Source organism: Haliotis rubra, unplaced genomic scaffold (genome assembly GCF_003918875.1).
Source record: "Haliotis rubra isolate DU_JTF1 unplaced genomic scaffold, ASM391887v1 Scf173, whole genome shotgun sequence".
Lineage (NCBI taxonomy): Eukaryota > Metazoa > Mollusca > Gastropoda > Lepetellida > Haliotidae > Haliotis > Haliotis rubra.
Genome location: NW_025765703.1, coordinates 978,482 through 998,625, shown reverse-complemented (window position 1 = coordinate 998,625; position 20,144 = coordinate 978,482). Strand labels below are relative to the sequence as shown.

At 42.4% G+C, this 20,144-nt stretch overlaps 1 protein-coding gene across 1 annotated transcript; it reads right to left on the bottom strand.

The window, feature by feature from the left end:
* Positions 1-245: 245 nt before the first annotated feature.
* Positions 246-18,220, bottom strand: LOC124272797 (small glutamine-rich tetratricopeptide repeat-containing protein alpha-like). The gene is made up of 12 exons (XM_046708010.1): positions 18,112-18,220; positions 15,139-15,260; positions 14,514-14,632; positions 14,125-14,206; positions 13,406-13,505; positions 12,551-12,655; positions 12,112-12,250; positions 11,081-11,161; positions 8,806-8,843; positions 8,125-8,262; positions 1,425-1,531; positions 246-1,210 (listed from the first exon to the last, which is right to left on the bottom strand). Exons 2-12 carry the CDS (start codon positions 15,236-15,238, stop codon positions 1,191-1,193), a joined length of 1,029 nt encoding a protein of 342 aa, XP_046563966.1. The 5' UTR covers positions 15,239-15,260; positions 18,112-18,220; the 3' UTR covers positions 246-1,190.
* Positions 18,221-20,144: the final 1,924 nt, after the last annotated feature.

Genomic DNA, 20,144 nt, shown 5'->3' with positions numbered 1-20,144 from the left:
ACCTGTGACCATTACTACGAACTGTCTCTGGTATAATTAACTGCCTATCAACAGCTGTGGACCTTGCAACATTCACACAAGACATTCAGGCCAAGTGGTCAAGCCAAGTGTGAGATGGAACTGTAAGCAGAAATTTAAAGAGCTCCTGATTTCTAACCTTGCCAGTTCTGGCTATTAACAACCATCTCTGTCGTGTAATTTTAAACTTGATAACTTTAAACAGACATAAGTACCTACACCAATAATATCTGGTCATTATCAATGCTTTATTCACAAATATACAAACACCACAATGTGATACATACTATGTATGCGTATATGCATGATGTTACCATGGCAACAGCTATTCACCAACTTACAAGACAAGGATGTTTTTGATAGGTTGACTAGTGTTACAAACAGTGATGTCCCAGTGGTTTGTACTGTATGCTAACAATATACAAATTTCAGACATATATCGCACAAATCTACTTTTATTTTTACATAAGAGAGGAAACAAATATTAACATTTAGAAAAACATCACTTTTTGAAGAGGTGTATCTTTAATAAAACTAATGATGGGATTCACATTAACAAGAGATAACAATTAGGTCAGTACCTAGAAAACTGAAATAAATAGTACTGACACTGTCATCATTGAGATTAGGTGGACCGTACAAGTGGATCATTTCAGCAATATTATCATTATCCATTTTGACAAACCAAGGCGAACTTTTGTGGGGTTTTCACAGGGATCCACAATAGTATCAAAACAAGACTTAGTTAGCAAACCAAGGCAAAACATGGCTTGTATTAACAACATGTTATCAAACTAAATGCTATTTACACTCAAATTTCCGTGGTATGTATTTTGCAACTAAAAGCGCATCCAAATGTCCACATCACTCGACATTACACAAATTACAGGCAGCCAAAGCGATGCCATCATTTCGATCCATACAAGCAGCCGAGGGTGTCGACAGGGATATGACATAAGCTGAATACACTGGGCTGCTGCTCCTGCAGTAGGGGTGTATACGGTGGACTGCAGTGCTGGCTGGCTGGCTGGCTGGCTGTGTGTGTGATGGGCTGTATAACTGTCGTAACGCACACACAGCCTTATGGACATGGTAATCAATGGTTGAGTAATGTGATGGATGATGATCTCAGGATTCAACTCTTGCAACCAATATGGGACAAGAAAATGCCGTCATTTTGGATCTGAAGGATCTGCAAAAAAGCATAAAAATATCATGAAACTTTTTCCTTAAAGATTTATTTGAACTGGTCTCCTTATCATCACCCTACAGGATCATTTTAAACCCTTAATTAACTTGCAGTGGCTTCGCTCATGCAAGCCCCTTCACATTTACATCCAATCCAAATACAAACTTATTATGGTGGTCTTGGGTTTAATCACGCCATAAGTTGACCCCTGACTGACCTGAGTACGTGTTCTGTGATGGCTGCTGCTGCTGGTTCATCTGAGCGCGGAGCTGGGCCACCAACTCTGGATTCTGCTGCTGCATCTGTGACGCTAGCGCCTGGCCCCTACAGGAACAACAAACTCGTCACACCAGGGATACAGATAAGGGCCGAATCGGCATATGTACGGATAAAAAATATGCACGATACGGTAGGAAATAATTTTGAAAACGTAGCAGATACGCACCACAGCAATGGTGTACAGTCTTAAGTTCATTTACACACGTATTTATCTGAAAAAGTATTGGTTTATTGTTTATTGACCTGTTTACACAAGAGTAACAATGTTGTGGTGCATATATGAAACGAAACACAAGATTACTCATACTCCATTAAATTCCATTCAGTACTCTAAATTTGGAAATGTTAACATAAATTGTATATTTATATACTTATCCTATCTCACACTATGCACCTCTCTTCTTCTTCGACCAAGTGTGGAAACGTGCTGTAGGCTAAGTAGAATCAAACTTTCTGGCCTCTGACCACTGCCCACACTCCGATAGCAGGACCTGTCAATCATCTCAATAGCGTGCAGATCGCTCCAATAAACACCTGACAGCCTGCCCTTGTCATTCTCATCTTGGAGCTTCCAGTAATCTGTGATGTGGGGCAGGTCGGGTGGGCCTCCATTGCGTGAGACAGGATAAGTATATAAATATACAATTTATGTTAAAATTTCCAAATTTTGAAACTTATCCTATCTCACGGTATGCATTATCCCACGGTTGGAAGGCGGGCCGCAGATTACCCTGTGTCAACTCTACAACCATGAGGTCGCATAACACAAGGAGGCCAGGAGAAAGCACAACTCCTTATATGCTAACTCCGAACTTGTGATGGGTTGCTTCAGATAACCCCTTGGCTTACACAGCACAAAAACTCTAGGGAGTGGGCGCTCCCAAATTAATGTGGTTTTCAGCTGCAACTTTTGAGAAACAGAGGACGCAGTTTGGCAAGTAGACCCTGTCTCCCCGCGATTTATCAAGTGACCCCAGTGAATTAAAGTTGAAGACCTTAATCTGGCCAGTCCCTGCTTCGGAACTACCCCCCACAGACACGCTGGAGACGGTGAAAGAGGGAATAACCGGTTGCTCAACTTGTTTAACGTTCAGTACCAATCTCCCTCCCAGAGACGAGAAAGGACTTAGGAGCGGAACGCTTTGAAAACCACGCAGGTAATCGGAAATCAACACTTCACTGATGTGATTGCTCGAAGAGTAGAGGTCAGTAAGCGGAGTGTTAACCACCTCTGCATGTAGCACAAGACTGGCCTCTCAGTCTATCGAGTCATATCTATGACAGTGCAGACACGCCCTAGTTCCCTAGGTGAGGTGGTCTATGCCCAAACAAAAACAGTACCAAGATATGGATGACATCGATATCTTCTATTAGGTACAGAGCAAGACTGACGCAAGGAAGGATTGCTTCTTATCTGCGAGCACGGGTCGATGACAGCTGTTGGGCCAGGACCAAAGGACCAAACTGGTGCAGATCTTCCACGTCCGTAACTGAGAGATCTCGGAGATAGTGTGAGGCAAAGACTGTGCCCGATCTCCAAAAGCAGCCCTCCATGATGGCTGTAATGGAGCAGTTCCGATGGAGCGCCATGGTAGAGGCTAAGGCCCAGGTCTCGTGAGGATTTGCCGTCGATGGTGGAAGAAGGTCTGCATAAGTTTAGGCACGCAGGATAGTGGATCTCACCCAGAACGCCAAATTAGTGCAAGACTTCTGAGGTAGAGGCAGTAGACAACGGGATGAAGAGTCTCTTGCGCACCCTGCGTCGGTTCTTAGAAGCAGCAGGATCGTAAACGTGCGGTCCGGCTGACCTGGTAGTTGATTCATGGCAACAAAGTCCCATCTCAACCCAAGGAATACTTTAGCATGTCTTGACCTCTCAAAACGCACCCGAGAAATGTCGAAGGCGTGTAGCTCGGAAATGCAGGCAGCAGTAGCCAAAGTAGTGACAAAGAAGGTCTTAAAGGAGACATGTTCAAAGTCCTTCTCCTCCAAAGGTTCATAGTCCGCTGACGTAAGATGATAAAGCACAACGGAAAGGTCCCAAGCCGGTGGTCGGAACTTCCGGGACTGATCAGCAAGTTTAAAAGATCCGAGGAGAGATTGGAGCTCAGGAACTGTAGACACCTTCACACCCGAGGCTGGTGCAATAACGGTGTTAAGAGCAGCCAGGTAGGTAGACAGTGTAGAACCCTTAAGCTTCCTGGAGGTTCGAAGATGTTGAAGGTACTCCGCAACCATCTGTGGTGACACCGTAGTGGGAGATGCTATACCCTTCGTCCTGCAGTACGCTTCAAAATTCTCCACTGGTCATCATGGAGTGATCTAGTGGAGGTACGATGCCCTGTAGTGATGGCAGTAGCGACTCGCTTAAGATATCCCTTAGACGTTACCAACTTATGTAGATACGCCAAACGTGAAGATGGAGTGTAAGCGGAGACCAATGCAGCTGATCGGAGTGCAGATGAACCAGGAGATCGACACGATCGGGAAGTGGTACAGGCTCTGGATCGGCCATTTCTTGTAGATCTACAAACCAACTTCTGGCCGGCCATCAGGGTGCGACCAAAAGCAGTTTTATCCGCTGAGTTGTGCGCAGTTTCAGTAGAATGCGTCGAAATAGGGCCACTGGTGGAAACGGGTACGCGTTTAGGTCGTCCCAAGGGATGGCTAGAGCATCTTGACCCCAAGCAAGAGGGTCCGGAATCGGAGACACGAATAGAGGCAGCTGGTGGTTAAAGCGGGTGGCGAATAGATCCAAGAAGGTCTGGAACACCTGTGGATGTAGCTTCCACTCTGTCGGAGAGGGACGAATCGGCCGACACAGAGAATCCACAATCACGTTCTTCACACCAGAAATATGGTTGGCTCGAACAGAGATTGTCCACCAACTGGAAGAACTGTTGTGTCCACTGCAGGAGTTGAGGAGACCCTGTGAACTGCTGCATTGTCTGACCGGACCATGAGAGAAATCGATCGTAGAAGTTCTTGCCAGTGAGTGATGGATAGAATCACTGCCCTGAGCTCTAGAATGTTGATATAGTAGGCGCAATCTGCGAGAGACCACCGCCCCGCCACCTGCTGATCGAGAAAGTGAGCCCTCCACCCGTGTAGAGATGCGTGCACATACAGGTGGTGAGTCGGGACGAACGGCCTTAAATAAACTCCTCTGCAGACATTCAATTCGTCCATCCACCACTGGAGATGGGGATGGAGCGCTAGAGGCAGGAACGATCAACACACGAGGGGTTGGGTGGTGCCCATGCACTGGTTAGTCTTGAATGAATTGTGAAAAAATCACAACTAGGTGCCTGTACTGCCCTGTCAGGGAGTAAGTCCCTGTCTTTATTATCCTTGGGTAGAAAGATTGCTTCAATGTCTCTGTGTTACACTGCATGTGTTTAAAGTTTGGTGTATAATGTTCCCGGTTCTGGTGGTGTTGGGGATCAAAGTTGATCGGTGGTAGTGCCACTAGCCCATTCATTATCTTGTAAAGTAGTAGTCCTTGTTCCCTGCGTCATTCTTTGAGTGGTTTTAAGCCAATGTCTTCTAGCATCTTAGCGACACTACTAGTCTGGGAATAGACTGATGTTATAAATCTGGCTGCTCGACGCTGTACTCTATAAAGAGCTGTAATGTCGACTTGATGGTAGGGGTGTCATAAAGTTGAGCAATATTCCAGTACCGATCTTACAAGAGATTGATAAGCTGTGATCTTTAGTGTTCTGAAGGTGATGAAGGTTGTGCAATCGGTGATCGCAGGAACGTTCGCCAAATGAAGTGTTGGTCCGCCAGATGGAGTGAGAGAAGGTAGTGCATTGGGATCTTCAATCTGCCGGAACATTCGTAAAGTTGATGGAATGGCGGAGGTACAAGACTGGTGATCCCAGGAGTGGTCGTAAGGGAGACGAAGGCAGTAAAATCGATGCCTGTGGGCCGTCCGGACATAGCTGCAGTGACCTCTGGACTGAGGGCTTACACTAATATAATATAGAAAACTGAGTATCTCTCGGCTGACTGACGAAACTCGACATAGTCACTCTTACTGGGAATGGCACCGTCCAACATCACTGGCAATTAAGGCTGGGATAGTTATCCGCTTCGTGGGACCAAGACAAGTTAGTCAGGACACTTCTAGTGTCACTCTAATCATCAAAAGTCTCCAGTAAACAAACAGTAGTCCGCCATTTGCAATAGTGACAAAAAAACGGACACCACTGTCTTCAGTTAACCAGGCGAGTCCCATAAAATCCGGGTTAATGGACGCTAGCTACTTGACAAAACCTCACTGTTGGTACCACACGCAGAAACTGTGCATACTAGACCAGCTAGATATTCAGGAATATTTACGACGCTTCACTGAGTCTTGTTACTACAGACTACTCGTAGCAGCGTTATGGTGTAACTCTGGGTGTAATTATGGCCTGTTTCGTCAACCTCATCACCCTTCCTTTACATCAACAAGTTCTGGACAGGTATGTCAAATCGGGTGGTTGTAGAGCTGACATCTGCGTCGAAGGGTAGAGTCGTTGAATTGAATCATTCATCCAAGGTGAAGATCGGAAGGTAGATGACGAAGGAATCTTAAAGATCCGGGATCGTCAATCGTCGCCGTAATGTAGAGGCCTGCTCTACTGACATACCTACTACTTCTGTACAACCAGCAGAAACGATGCACTAACTGGAAGCATCGCACTGGATGGAAGCGTTGATACATTAGCGAGCGGCACACTGGAGTAAAACGTCACTCTGGATACGATCGGCGCTTTGGGGCAAAGCGTCGCACTGGACTGAAAACGGCGTATTGGTGTGTAGAGACGAGCCAATCAAAAACCAAAGGTACTCTCTGAAGCACCGAACTGAATGAAAGCACCGAATAGGGACAAAGCGGCGCATTGGTGTGTAGAGACGAGCCAATAAAAACTAAATGTGCGCTCTGAAGCGCCGAACTGAATAAAAACACTGCACTGGAGTGAACGCACTGTCCGTACGTGAACACCACAGAAGCAGGAAGCGTAACCCCAAAGCCAAGCTGGGCACCGGTAAACTGTAGAATGAGGCATCAACACTGAAGTTGGAAGTAGTGTTGAAGGTAGACTCGCAGTAGAGAAAGTCACTGAAGGTGCGAACTAGCAACAAAGTCATGATGACACTCTGGTACCGTACCGAACTGAATCGACGCTCTGACCTGCAGTGACGAACCAAACAAAAGCGTACTGTAGTAGATCCGCCCTGGAGCGTCGAATTGTGTGAGAGCGACGCACTGGAGTACACTCGACCCATACATGTATAATCGACGCACTGGAGCGTAACACCGAATGAAAGCGGTGCACACTAGACGGAAAACGCCGAACCAACAGGGATTGTTGAACTTGATATCATCACTGGAGTTGGAGGGATCGACGTAGACATGCTCGCACTACAATAAATCATTGTAGGTAAGTTAAATGCCGATACAGAAAATTGGAAACACATTGCCAGTAGGCGCTGACAATGCCGTATCAGGTGTTTGAGAAAAGTCACTACAGTAGAACTGTCAATCGGGACTGTGACGATGAAGTATGAAGTTCACTGCCGAGTAGGGGGAGTCACCCTGTCCCGACACTGGACTCAAAGTTTGGGTCGGAATACCAAACGTAATTCTCGCTGAGTTTAGGAATCTGATGCTGGATCGAGAAATCTTCGTCCGGTAATGGTGATAAATGGCGAGCTGTTTAACACGGACCATCTCACTTCGAATGCTTCATCGTCCAAATTGGCACAATACTAGCAGCGGTGAGGCCTGTCACACCTTCCGATACAATCAACGTACAGTGTGTGAGGATCAGTGACAGGAAAACAAAAACTTCTGTAATTGTCACAGTGTTATCTCTGCCGAGAAGACCAATTACTTCCCTCATGATAAAAAGTAGAGACGAGTGGCAGACAGAGCATAACACACGTCCACAGCAGTGGGCGACAAGAAAGAGAATGACAAGGGCAGGCTGTCAGGTGATCATCGGAGCGATCTGCACGCTATTGAGATGATTGACAGGTCCTGCTATGGAGTGGGGCAGAGGTCAGAGGCCAGAAAGTTTGATTCAACTTAGCCTACAGCACGTTTCCACACATGGTTGAAGAAGAAGAGTGATGTACTCTTATTGTTTTCCAGTACTTTCCAGTGCATTTTCTGTATTGAAAAAATAAGGAATACGTACTCCCTATGTTGAAAAATTATCTGGAGCCCTGAATACAACTCAGCTCAATACTGCATCACTAAAGGGTTGCGACTTCAGATCCTGACGGAATCCTAACTGGCACCATCATAGACTAACAGTTAGATGAGTGAACTGGGTAGGACATGTTTAATGCTGCTGTTCAACCACATTTCAGATGTATAAAGGTATGTGAGCATGACATGAGTGCGAGGCCTGAAGTGACTTGGGTGAAACCTACAGCATGCTTCTTCCTCAGTGACAATGAAATAAGCTCGGTATAAACACAATATATACATGATTTCTATACATATTGTACAAACTGCAGAACCATTCAGAATGCATGATAAGTCTAATTCAAATACGTTAATAATATATTTATTTCCCTAAATGGCTTTGAACATTTTCTTAAAAGTATCCATCACAGGTAGCTACAATAATACTCACGCCTGTAGTAAAGACGACAGACCCTGTTCTTGCCCTGGCCCTGACCCTGGCCCTGGCACTGGCCCCGGTGCCTGACCTCCCTGACCGCCCATGGGAGGTTCACGGCCGGCTCCACCCCCGGACAACATCCCAGCCATCCTGTGTAGAATCAGACAGGAAACATTCACAGAGTGGCGAAGGAACACAGATCACCAAACAGTTCATGCTTAAAAGGCTGAGAACAATAATTTGAATGTGGGGGCAACATCATTTTGCAGTTCAACATTTCTTTTATGGTTTAAAGGGTGTTACCAATAAGAGTGACAATTGGCAAGATGGATATAGGCAGCTTGGAAAACACTGCACTCATATCTTGTGTCTGGCACAGGTCACACTATCTGACCCTTCAGTGGATAGTGCTTAAATTAAAACATCATACACATGAATCAAGGACTTAAACTCAACCTGCACTTCCTGGCACAAGGAGAGGTTACTCATTACATGAGATTAACCTCTCCTCATTCCAGTCCACAATGATTGAGGTTATTGTTCCACAGAAAACATTTGCTGAACAGCAAAGATTAAAAAGGGAGCAGTTTACATAGAGTCAAGACAAAAGTGGCGTATCAAAGATGACATTGGTTACACAGTGTACAGATTGTACTGCTACAGGTGTAGGGAGATTACAAAGGTGGTACATACATCTGCTGCATCTGTGGATTGGACATCAGGGACGCTGCCTGCAACACCACAACAATATGGTGAGAACATACATGACCAGCATTCACATGGTCTGCAGATACTTCCACTCACACCTCAGTACCAATATAAGAGTGTCCTTATAATGACAAATGGGACTGAACATGTCTGTTGTCCGGGACTAGTAAAATACAGGAAGGGAGTAACATAAGTCTGTTGTTCGGGACTAGTAAAATACAGGAAGGGAGTAACATAAGTCTGTTGTCCGGGACTAGTAAAATACAGGAAGGGAGTAACATAAGTCTGTTGTCCGGGTCTAGTAAAATACTGGAAGGGAGTAACATAAGTCTGTTGTCGGGACTAGTAAAATACAGGAAGGGAGTTACATAAGTCGGGACTAGTAAAATACAAGTCTGTTGTCCGGGGACTAGTAAAATACAGGAAGGGAGTAACATAAGTCTGTTGTCCGGGACCAGTAAAATACAGGAAGGGAGTAACATAAGTCTGTTGTCCGGGACTAGTAAAATACAGGAAGGGAGTAACATAAGTCTGTTGTCCGGGACTAGTGAAATACAGGAAGGGAGTAACATAAGTCTGTTGTCCGGGACCAGTAAAATACAGGAAGGGAGTAACATAAGTCTGTTGTCAGGGTCTAGTAAAATACAGGAAGGGAGTAACATAAGTCTGTTGTCCGGGACTAGTAAAATACAGGAAGGGAGTAACATAAGTCTGTTGTCCGGGACTAGTAAAATACCAGAAGGGAGTAACATAAGTCTGTTTTCGGGGACTAGTAAAATACAGGAACGGAGTAACATAAGTCTGTTGTCCGGGACTAGTAAAATACAGGAAGGGAGTAACATAAGTCTGTTGTCCGGGTCTAGTAAAATACAGGAAGGGAGTAACATAAGTCTGTTGTCCGGGACTAGTAAAATACAGGAAGGGAGTAACATAAGTCTGTTGTCCGTGACTAGTGAAATACTGGAAGGGAGTAACATAAGTCTGTTGTCCGGGACTAGTAAAATACCAGAAGGGAGTAACATAAGTCTGTTTTCGGGGACTAGTAAAACACAGGAAGGGAGTAACATAAGTTTGTTGTCCGGGACCAGTAAAATACAGGAAGGGAGTAACATAAGTCTGTTGTCCGGGACTAGTAAAATACAGGAAGGGAGTAACATAAGTCTGTTGTCGGGACCAGTAAAATACAGGAAGTAACATAAGGAGTAACATAAGTCTGTTGTCCGGGACTAGTAAAATACAGGAAGGGAGTAACATAAGTCTGTTGTCCGGGACTAGTGAAATACAGGAAGGGAGTAACATAAGTCTGTTGTCCGGGACTAGTAAAATACAGGAACGGAGTAACATAAGTCTGTTGTCCGGGACTAGTAAAATACAGGAAGGGAGTAACATAAGTCTGTTGTCCGGGTCTAGTAAAATACAGGAAGGGAGTAACATAAGTCTGTTGTCCGGGACTAGTAAAATACAGGAAGGGAGTAACATAAGTCTGTTGTCCGGGACTAGTGAAATACTGGAAGGGAGTAACATAAGTCTGTTGTCGGGACTAGTAAAATACTAGTAAAATACAGAGGGAGTAACATAAGTCTGTTTCGGGACTAGTAAAATACAGGAAGGGAGTAACATAAGTCTGTTGTCCGGGACTAGTAAAATACCGGAAGGGAGTACCAGTTCTTCATGGGCTGCCATGTTTATCATCAGGCAGACGGCAACACTCCAGCATATCAATACTTGTGTAGACTAGTGAAAACAACACTAACTTCCTAACCCTGCAATGATGCTATTATTCTTATATCTTTATATTATTTAGCATTATGTTATTTGGTAATTTTGAGTTTTTATATGTTGCTTTTGAAGGTAACTTTGTCAGTGAACGAATGACAGCCATTTTCTGTATGTTCACTGTGGACTGAAACTTATGATCCCTTGTTTTGTTATTTCAGTCAAGTTTCAAACTTCAATATCTTTAATCTGCAAATCTTCATATTCAACACATAATCATGAGGAATAAAATTTGAGGAATTGACATTTGTTTTCAATTGGAGTTTTGGATTAGAAAACTAGAACTCTACATGTACAGATGGTAAATCCTATAAATTGTCAATGTTCCACAGTTTAACAGCTCAGAAAGTAGGAAGTGGACATTACAATACAGTAGTCATGACAGCTGTTGATTGTATTGTGGATCAAACCTACACATTAATACAGACAGAGCACATAGGTAGCAAGGGCCAAAAGGACACTGTTTGAAAGTGTGTATACCCACCATATTGACTAGTGAAGGGTTGTTTAGCATACTCCCGAGGTCCATGCCTAGACCTCCAGCTGGACCAGCTCCAAATCCACTCTGTAACATTACAGATAGGCTAATACAGCTGTAGCAACATGAGACGGAACTGTACACCTGCAGTTGTCACAGACTGACCTGTACACCTGCAGTTATCACAGACTGACCTGTACACCTGCAGTTGTCACAGACTGACCTGTACACCTGCAGTTGTCACAGACTGACCTGTACACCTGCAGTTATCACAGACTGACCTGTACACCTGCAGTTGTCACAGACTGACAAACTGATACACCTGCAGTTATCAGACTGACCTGTACCACCACAAACTGACCTGTACAGCTTGTTATCAGAGACTGACCTGTACACCTGCAGTTGTCACAGACTGACCTGTACACCTGCAGTTGTCACAGACTGACCTGTACACCTGCAGTTATCACAGACTGACCTGTACACCTGCAGTTGTCACAGACTGACCTGTACACCTGCAGTTGTCACAGACTGACCTGTACACCTGCAGTTATCACAGACTGACCTGTACACCTGCAGTTGTCACAGACTGACCTGTACACCTGCAGTTGTCACAGACTGACCTGTACACCTGCAGTTGTCAGATACAGGCCTGTACACCTGCAGTTATCACAGACTGACCTGTACACCTGCAGTTGTCACAGACTGACCTGTACACCTGCAGTTGTCACAAACTGACCTGTACACCTGCAGTTGTCACAGACTGACCTGTACACCTGCAGTTATCAGATACCAGCCTGTACACCTGCAGTTGTCACAGACTGACCTGTACACCTGCAGTGGTAACTGAATGCCTTGTGCCTGGGTCCCAATTGGCTCAACGATTGTTTGGCTTGTGAAAATCACTCAGTTTTTGATGGTTTTGCTTCTGACACTTTCAAATGATGCAAGTTTGTAATATATGAGTCAGTGTTTAATATCACTTTAAATCAGAAGTTTTGAACTAATGTCACTAATGGCTCCCACTGTGCAGAACTCACCCCGACAGCGGCCTCCTTGAGTTTGGTCTCAGCGATCTCCAGGTTATTTTGGTAACTCTGATTGTCAGGGTCCAGCTCCAGAGCCTTCCGGTAGCATTCGCGGGCTCCTTCATGGTCATTCAGTGCTGTGTAGGCGATTCTGCATACACAAACACACACATGATAAGGTTTGTAGCTGATTGGTAGATGTACATCCAGCGTGTAGAAATTCCTAGTTATCTCCCTTGTTTGGACGTAAAATGTGATGTCCCATACTTGTTCAGAAAATGACTTACTGACGTAACTACTTATCAATATTCAAATACCCCAACCTGTTACAGGTGCTACAAATTATCATCTACATACATAGCTATCCTAGTCCTTCACAGGTACTGAAGATTATCAACATTTAGCTACCCTGATCTATCACAGACACAGAATATTATCAACATATATCTACCCTAGTCTTCCATAGGCTTTGCTATATCCTGGGTCTATATTGAGAGCCCGGTTACAGTCCTCTATGGCAAGCTGGTGCTTGTCAAGTTTACTGTATGCTGCGGCTCTGAAAGACAAAACACAAATGGTTGTCATACACCGAAGAATAAAAACTAATAATGTTTGTTTAGTGTTGGCCTCACACAGCAACATACCAGTGATAAGACAGCTGATTGAAAATAACTGTGTGGACTAGGCCACACAGATGTGTTTAAGTTACATGTATTGAACTTAAGTCAGAGATGGCTCCCTTGTATGCTGCTTGCAACGGCCAGAGACTACATATACTGAAATGGATCAATCATAACGGAAATCTAAAACAGGTAACTCTTTGTGTGATTATTGTAGTTGTATTGTGTATATTTTCCTAATTATCAAAGATAGAACATTCTGGGCAGATAGTATCAGTTGCTTTCATTCTATTCATGGTTCTTGGCTCTAGTGTGGAATTCAATTGGGTGTTACCAAGAAGTGAGAAACAGGTTGCCTAGAGACAGGAAAACAATCAACATTATTCAGTCTAAGTAAACTTACGCTCAGTATTATTCGTTACACTGCTATACTGAGTCTAACAAAACATTGAAGAAGGTCGCGTTTACTTAGTAGAAGGTCGAGTTTACTTAGACTGCAGCATTATTATGTAATGTTTTGGTTTGTCTCTTTGTTTCAAAAAGCCACACTCTGCAACATTCGAGCTACATCATGGCCGTATCTAAATCATCCAGACTGCACCAGTCAAACCAAGAACAAAGCATGTTGTTATCTAGCCTGTCCAACTGATCTGATTCTACACAAGGAAGTATCTCTGATGAATTACCTGTTACAAAAATATACAGCATTTTTGCAGTCAATCTTGATAGCCTTTGAATAGCACTCCAGTGCGTCAGAGAACTTTTCCGTCTTCATGAAATCATTACCTGAAATAAAGAAGTTACTATACACTACTTTTTGTATAACAAAAGAAAACATATTTCCAACCAGAATTGATTTAGCTTGATATAGATATAGTAATAAATTATAGAAAGAGAAAAACATTTCCTTTTAACTTCAGCTAACTTTCTTACACTTATTTATGGAAATACTTGAAAAGATTGTGTTCTGTGAACAGCATCACCATGATGTCACCATCTAAATCACTCCTATCATCATAGGAGAATGTGGCTGGTAAATGAGCAGATTTGAAGTGAGTGAGCGTGTTTAGTTTTACGCTGCTCTCACCAATATTCCAGCTATATGGCGGCGGTCTGTAAATAATCGAGTCTAGACCAGACAATCCAGTGATCAACAGCATTAGCATCGATGTATGCTACGATGACATGTGACAACCAAGTCAGCGAGCCTGACCACCTGATCCCATTAGTCGCCTCTTACGACAAGCATGGGTTACTGAAGATCAATTCTAAACTGGATCTTCACGGGTAAATTTGAAATGACTTATCATCATAACGTTAGAATTACAAAGTGTAATGAGTGTATTGCAGTGGATCATAATGAAGGGGGGACATAATCCAGTACATACAACACAGGGCTTCTTACCCTTGTTTTTCAATCTCTCTGCCTCTTCCTTTTCCTGTGGAGTTGGTTCATGCAACGACATGCTGGCAAAGTCAGAGTCAGGCTGGAAACAAATAGGAAAAACATAACTACAGCATAGAATCACTACTCTGTAATCTCAGTGAGTGAGTGGGTGGGTTTGGGTGAGTGAGTGATATTACAGTGTTGTACAGACACACAAAAACGCCATCTAGAATTTGACTAATATTTTTGTCATTGTTCATGCAGACAACTTTTCTGCCCTCTCAACAGAAACTTTGTTGCTGGTCTCGGCCCCTGCTGCTAAGGTTCCTGTAATTATTGGTGATTGCTGGCCCTACTGCATCAGCTCATTGAAGTACTGATGGAAACATGGAAACATGAGACCTTACCTCACACTTCAGTTGGGAATTGAAGATGTCTAGGAGGTTTTTGCTGACACTGTATTTGGCAGCCATGTCCTGACTGCGAGTGTTGAGGTTGTAGGCGGACTCAAGACACTGGATTGAAACTGTGAAGAATAATACCAGCAGTATAACACAATGTTTCACTCATCAATCATATGTTTACATGGGCGTTTCTTGCTTAATAGTGCATTCAGCAATGTTCCAGTTATGTGACAGTGGTCATAAATATTTTGGACGGACAGTGGGGTAGCCTAGTGGTTAAGGTGTTCACTCGTCACGCTCCAGACCTGGGTCACATTCCCCACATGGGCACAATGTGTGAAGCCCATTTTTGGTGTCCCCTCGCCGTGATATTGCTGGAATATTGCTAAAGGCAGCCTAAAAATCAAACTGACTCACACACTCGTACATCGTTGACTCTGGACCTGACAATACAGCGTTAGTTACGCGTGTGTGATGACACAACACTAACACAATCACCAAGCCCGACCCCAGTAATGGGGACAAACTCCAAGCCGGAATAGCGAGAAAGTAACAGATAGAGAGGGAAAGAGTCAGGCATGATAGGAAACAGAATCCCCCCCCAGAAGATCTAGTGTTGTACACGTACCCTCCACGCTCTCCACAGCGTCATCACTCAAAGACCCGGCCGTCTTCTGGTCCTCCAGGAACTTCAGGATGGAATACACCAGCTTCTTCACGTCTGCCATTCTTTACGATGTTTGTGATAACCTGCAGACACAGCAGCAATCTTCTGTCATACCAATTCATAATGAAGTCATGCTGCTGGCTGAACAACTGATTACATTCTCAAATCAAATAGATCCTAACTTCCATCAGGTGACTTCCATCACACCATAAGGTCAGCAGTGAGCCTCTACAATCCAACTTACACTGTGATCCATGTTCTGTCTGCATAACATTAGTTCCTTTGTGTTTCGGAGCCATGTATCATGGTTATAGCACAGAAACACAAATGCTGACTTTTTGGAAACACCAAAACCTATTACTGCTATAACACACATGCCAGTACTTAATCATCAAAAGCAATCACCAATACTTTTGTTACCGTAAGTGTTTTGTTATAAATGATAACAAGATCAAGATAGCTACTTCCATGAAACAGATGTCAAGCAAATTTGTGCAGGACTTGATATCATCCAGTTAACACTGTCATTCTATTGATAGACGACAAATACCAAGGAACTCTCTGTGATTCCCTGTCCCTCATCATGCTCCTGATTTTCCAAAAGTCTCTCTTAGTGGGCCCATGAAGGGGATCTAGTCAAATGGGTCGAAGGACAAAGGGCCGAGAAGTGCCAAGTTAAATGGGCCGATGGAAAAAGTCAGAAGGGCCTTGTTCTTAGTCATATGGGTCGAACAAAAAAAATGTTTACAAATGTTTTTCATTTTTTATTGACATATACAGCATTAAAACATAATATCATAACATTAAGTCAGTGGGAGACTATCACCATTATGATCGAGATTGTAAGTAATGGTTGCTATCAGTAACATTTTAAAATATCTTGCTGGCAAAGTCAGTTTTGTTTAGAGTTTGGGGACCTGCAGACAAGGCAATGCTAGGGTGTTCCAAATATTATGTACAGTGTTTTGACCAGGCTTAAAACAGCAATTAAGGTCTAATGCACAGCAATCGAGAAAGCTGTTTGATAGAGAAATGGAAGAACCCAGTTAAGTATTTCAGTTGAGAAAGGGAACACAACCACATTGACAGTTAAATGCTTTAGGAAGTGTTTCATTAAGCAGCTTTTTAAAATATTTGATGTTAAAATAGGACCAATACTTCTATATGGATCTGAAGTCTGGGGCTTACAACGTTTTGATGTAATAGAAACAGTTCATTTATATGTCTGTAAAAGACTTCTTGGCGTTAAGACAAGTACATTTAGTGTTATGGTTTATGGTGAATGTGGTAGGTTCCCGTTGCACATATTTTCTCAAGTAAGGCTATCAAATACTGGTTAAGATTGCTGAACATGCCTGCACATAGATTTCCCAAAACGTGTTAAAATATGATGATAGTTTATGACAATCATGGAAAAAATAATTGGGTAACGAATATAAAACATTGCTGTTTAAAACTGGTTTTGGTAACGCATGGTCTGACCAAAACATTAACTGCTACCCTAATTTTATCATGTCACTATCAAACAAATGTTTCTATTACAAACTTTTTAAAGCGCAAATAAGTTTGGAGTGGTACCTCTCTAAGATGACAGTAAAGAAGTTCCGAGTTGCATTATCACGTTTTCGATGTTCATCTCATGATTTATTTATAGAAACTGGACGTTATACTAATATTACTCGACAAGAGAGACTATGCCAACTATGCGATTTAAATACTGTCAAGGATGAGTACCATTTTCTTCCTGTTTGTACTCAGAGCTTAGAAAAAAGTATTTACCAAATCATTTTTATAGATATCCAAACGTTATTAAATTTATATCATTACTAACAAGTACAAACATTTTAATACTTCAGAATTTATCAATGTTTATATTCCATGCAACATTGCAAAGAAAGAAAAATAATAATATTTGACAAAATGTAAAAGTTACTACTCGGGCGAATATAAATGTAGGTATGTTTTATGTACTATATGCCTGTGACCTCTTCAACTGCCTCCGTGGTGTAGTGGTTAGAGCATCCGCCCGGAGAGCGGAAGGTCGCGGGTTCGATCCCCGACGGCGTCATACCAAAAGACGTTAAAATATGGTACTTGTTGGTCCCTGTCTGGCGTTCGGCATTAATGGGTACAACAAGGACTGGTTGGCTCAGAGTCAGTATAATGTGTATGAGTGGGGTATTCATGCTTCACTGCAGTATGGTATCTCAGTGGGCTAGCACTATAAAACCAGCTTCAGTCTGGGCTAGTACAAGCAGCCACACATACACATGCATGCACGTCGTCATATGAGCGAAATATTCTCAAGCACGACGTTAAACCCAATTTCACCTGACCTCACCTGTGGCCTCTTCAGTATGGTTTAAAAGGTTGAATCTCCATTTAATAATCTCTCTACTCTCCCGAGCACTAGTAGGCTAATTAAGCTGTTCCATTATTGCTGTGGGGTGAGGGTAATTAATCCCTCTACTCAAGTGTCTGACTCACTAAAGAATGGTTCTCTGAAGAATGGGAGGACACCTTCACCAGTGTTGGCAAGACATTAAGGTGATGAGAAAAAGTGCAGTGGCTGAAATATTTGTTCATGCAGGAAACTGTTTTACAAGCTGTCTGGTTCACATGGACAAGTGTGGAGCATCTTTGTTTTTGTGTAAACAGACAGACCGACAGACATATATACATTGGAACACTGCAGTGAATAAATGAGTTAATAAATCGCGTCTGTAATACAACCATTTGGTGTCCGATAGACAATGTACGGGCTATGATCCTATGGATTACTCATAGTGTATACTTGACCATGTGACTAGGTCAGTTTCACTGTCTGGTCCTTCAGTATGACTAGGAACATCACAGACATGTATTCACTTTAAAATAACTACAAAATACAGCACTGCCAATGCGATCAATCCATGTAATAAGTGATTTTTTTACCCTAGACAATTCCAAATTCTCGGGTTCAATGCAGGTAAAGATGCCGGAAGTGAACCTGTGGGTACGTGTTGTAAAGTTGTTGTCGCAAATGCATTATTTCTAATATTGGATCAGTTAATATGAAATAAGATATACAGATATATCCCTGCGATATATACTAATGGTTACGATAGTTCTTGATGTATGATAGTATATGTTTGTAGTGTTGATCGATTTGAATGTAGCGAACAACATTAAAGGGAGGTAACCCTTTGTGGCGCGCGTGCAACAACATTGTTCACAGTATTCCTAAACACTACCTTTATCTAAGATACAGGACTGAAACATCTCCTGGCTGCGTAAATATGAGTCCAAAATAATCACTGTTCTGAAACGTATTGTCGGAATTGTGTCGCAATAAGTCGCTGTGAACTTTATGTCTAAGACGTTTATGAAATACAGGCAATTATTTCAATAAGAAGTCAGATGATACCAAGTAAATGTTCTCGTTTCTTCATAAGGATGTCCAGTAGAAATTGCTTTACTGGTTAGTTACAAAGAAAGAAATTCGATGTCCTACATATACATATTCAATTCTTCAAACCACTCTCACGTAGCTTTCTTGACTATCTAATTGAAAATACGAACTCTTCATTCAAGAGGTAGTGACAAAAACGAAATGAAGATAGATTACAACTACCGAATTCAAACGTATACTCGTTTCACAATGGATAAAACGATATTGTAGGTATATCAACAAAACAAACGAACATAGTAGGAATATCGACTTTGATGTCCAGCTGCAACTCTAGTATGATTCTCGCCACTGAGCCCAACATAGACTTACACTTAGGTATCCAGACATGTAAGCAATGGGGAACCGAGTTTTCGACCCGGAGATTTTCCACAAATTATATTTGAAAGTGTAATTTGCTCCCATGATTGAAAAGAAAGAACTATATTCGCTTAACACTTTGTGTCCTGAAAAATAAATGTGTTTGATTAATATTTTCACGGGAACCAAAATACCCACACGCCCCCTAAAACAAAATACAAAATAATTGGGTGCCTCAGTACTCTGATTACATTAAAATATGTAAGAAAGTAAGAAAGTTTATGGATAACAACTTCTTTATTATATATGATGCGACATCCCTTCTGTATACAATGATCTGATAAAAACAACAGATTGGAGCACTTCAGCTATCATTGTTAATTAATCTCATCAGCATGTATATTTTATTTCTACCTCCACCACCATTGGCTTCCCATTGTCACTGCATTATTGCCACCGTGCCTTGTTGTTGTTGTTAATCCCCCTGATTCTGTCCTACATGTTGTTATTACTTAATCCCTGTTCATGTATATAAGTCTGTTCTGTGCTGTAGTACTTCACTCTTGCTTGACAACGGTATAAGAATCCATACCGAAACGTCGCATCATATATAATAAAGAAGTTGTTATCCATAAACTTTCTTACTTTCTTATAAGTCACCAACTTCTAAATGCCAATCAAACAGATCATTAAAATATGTAGCTAAACTGACCGACAAAGACACTTGCGTTAACTCTTTTCCTGTGGCTGACCAGCAATCGGTCTGAAGGGGTCGTTGTCGGCATGGGAATACAGATGTGTACCCCAGGTACGGTTCTGTATACAGAAATGTTAGGTAGAAACTGGTATCCTTAACGACGGACGAGTCCATATATTCTGCATCCCAAAACTGAAACCAACTTGCGAGTAGTACTAGTACATTAGATTTGTTTTGCGCCAAAACTCAAGGCACTTAGTGCCTGCTCATAGCGATACACAAAATTAAAATACACTGCAGCAGAGGTGCTATATTGTTTTTGTATTGTGCATCGCGAAATATGCCTTGCTGTGTATGATCGTTTTTAATACACTTTCTCAAAAGAAACGGATAAACATTTTTTAGAAGAATTGATTGCTTTAGTTTAAGAGCAATTATTTCATGTAATTTCAATGGTAAAAAGTGACAATTCAATTCTATAGACAAAGAGTTCGCCAACACAACAACAGCCGTTATTGTTGT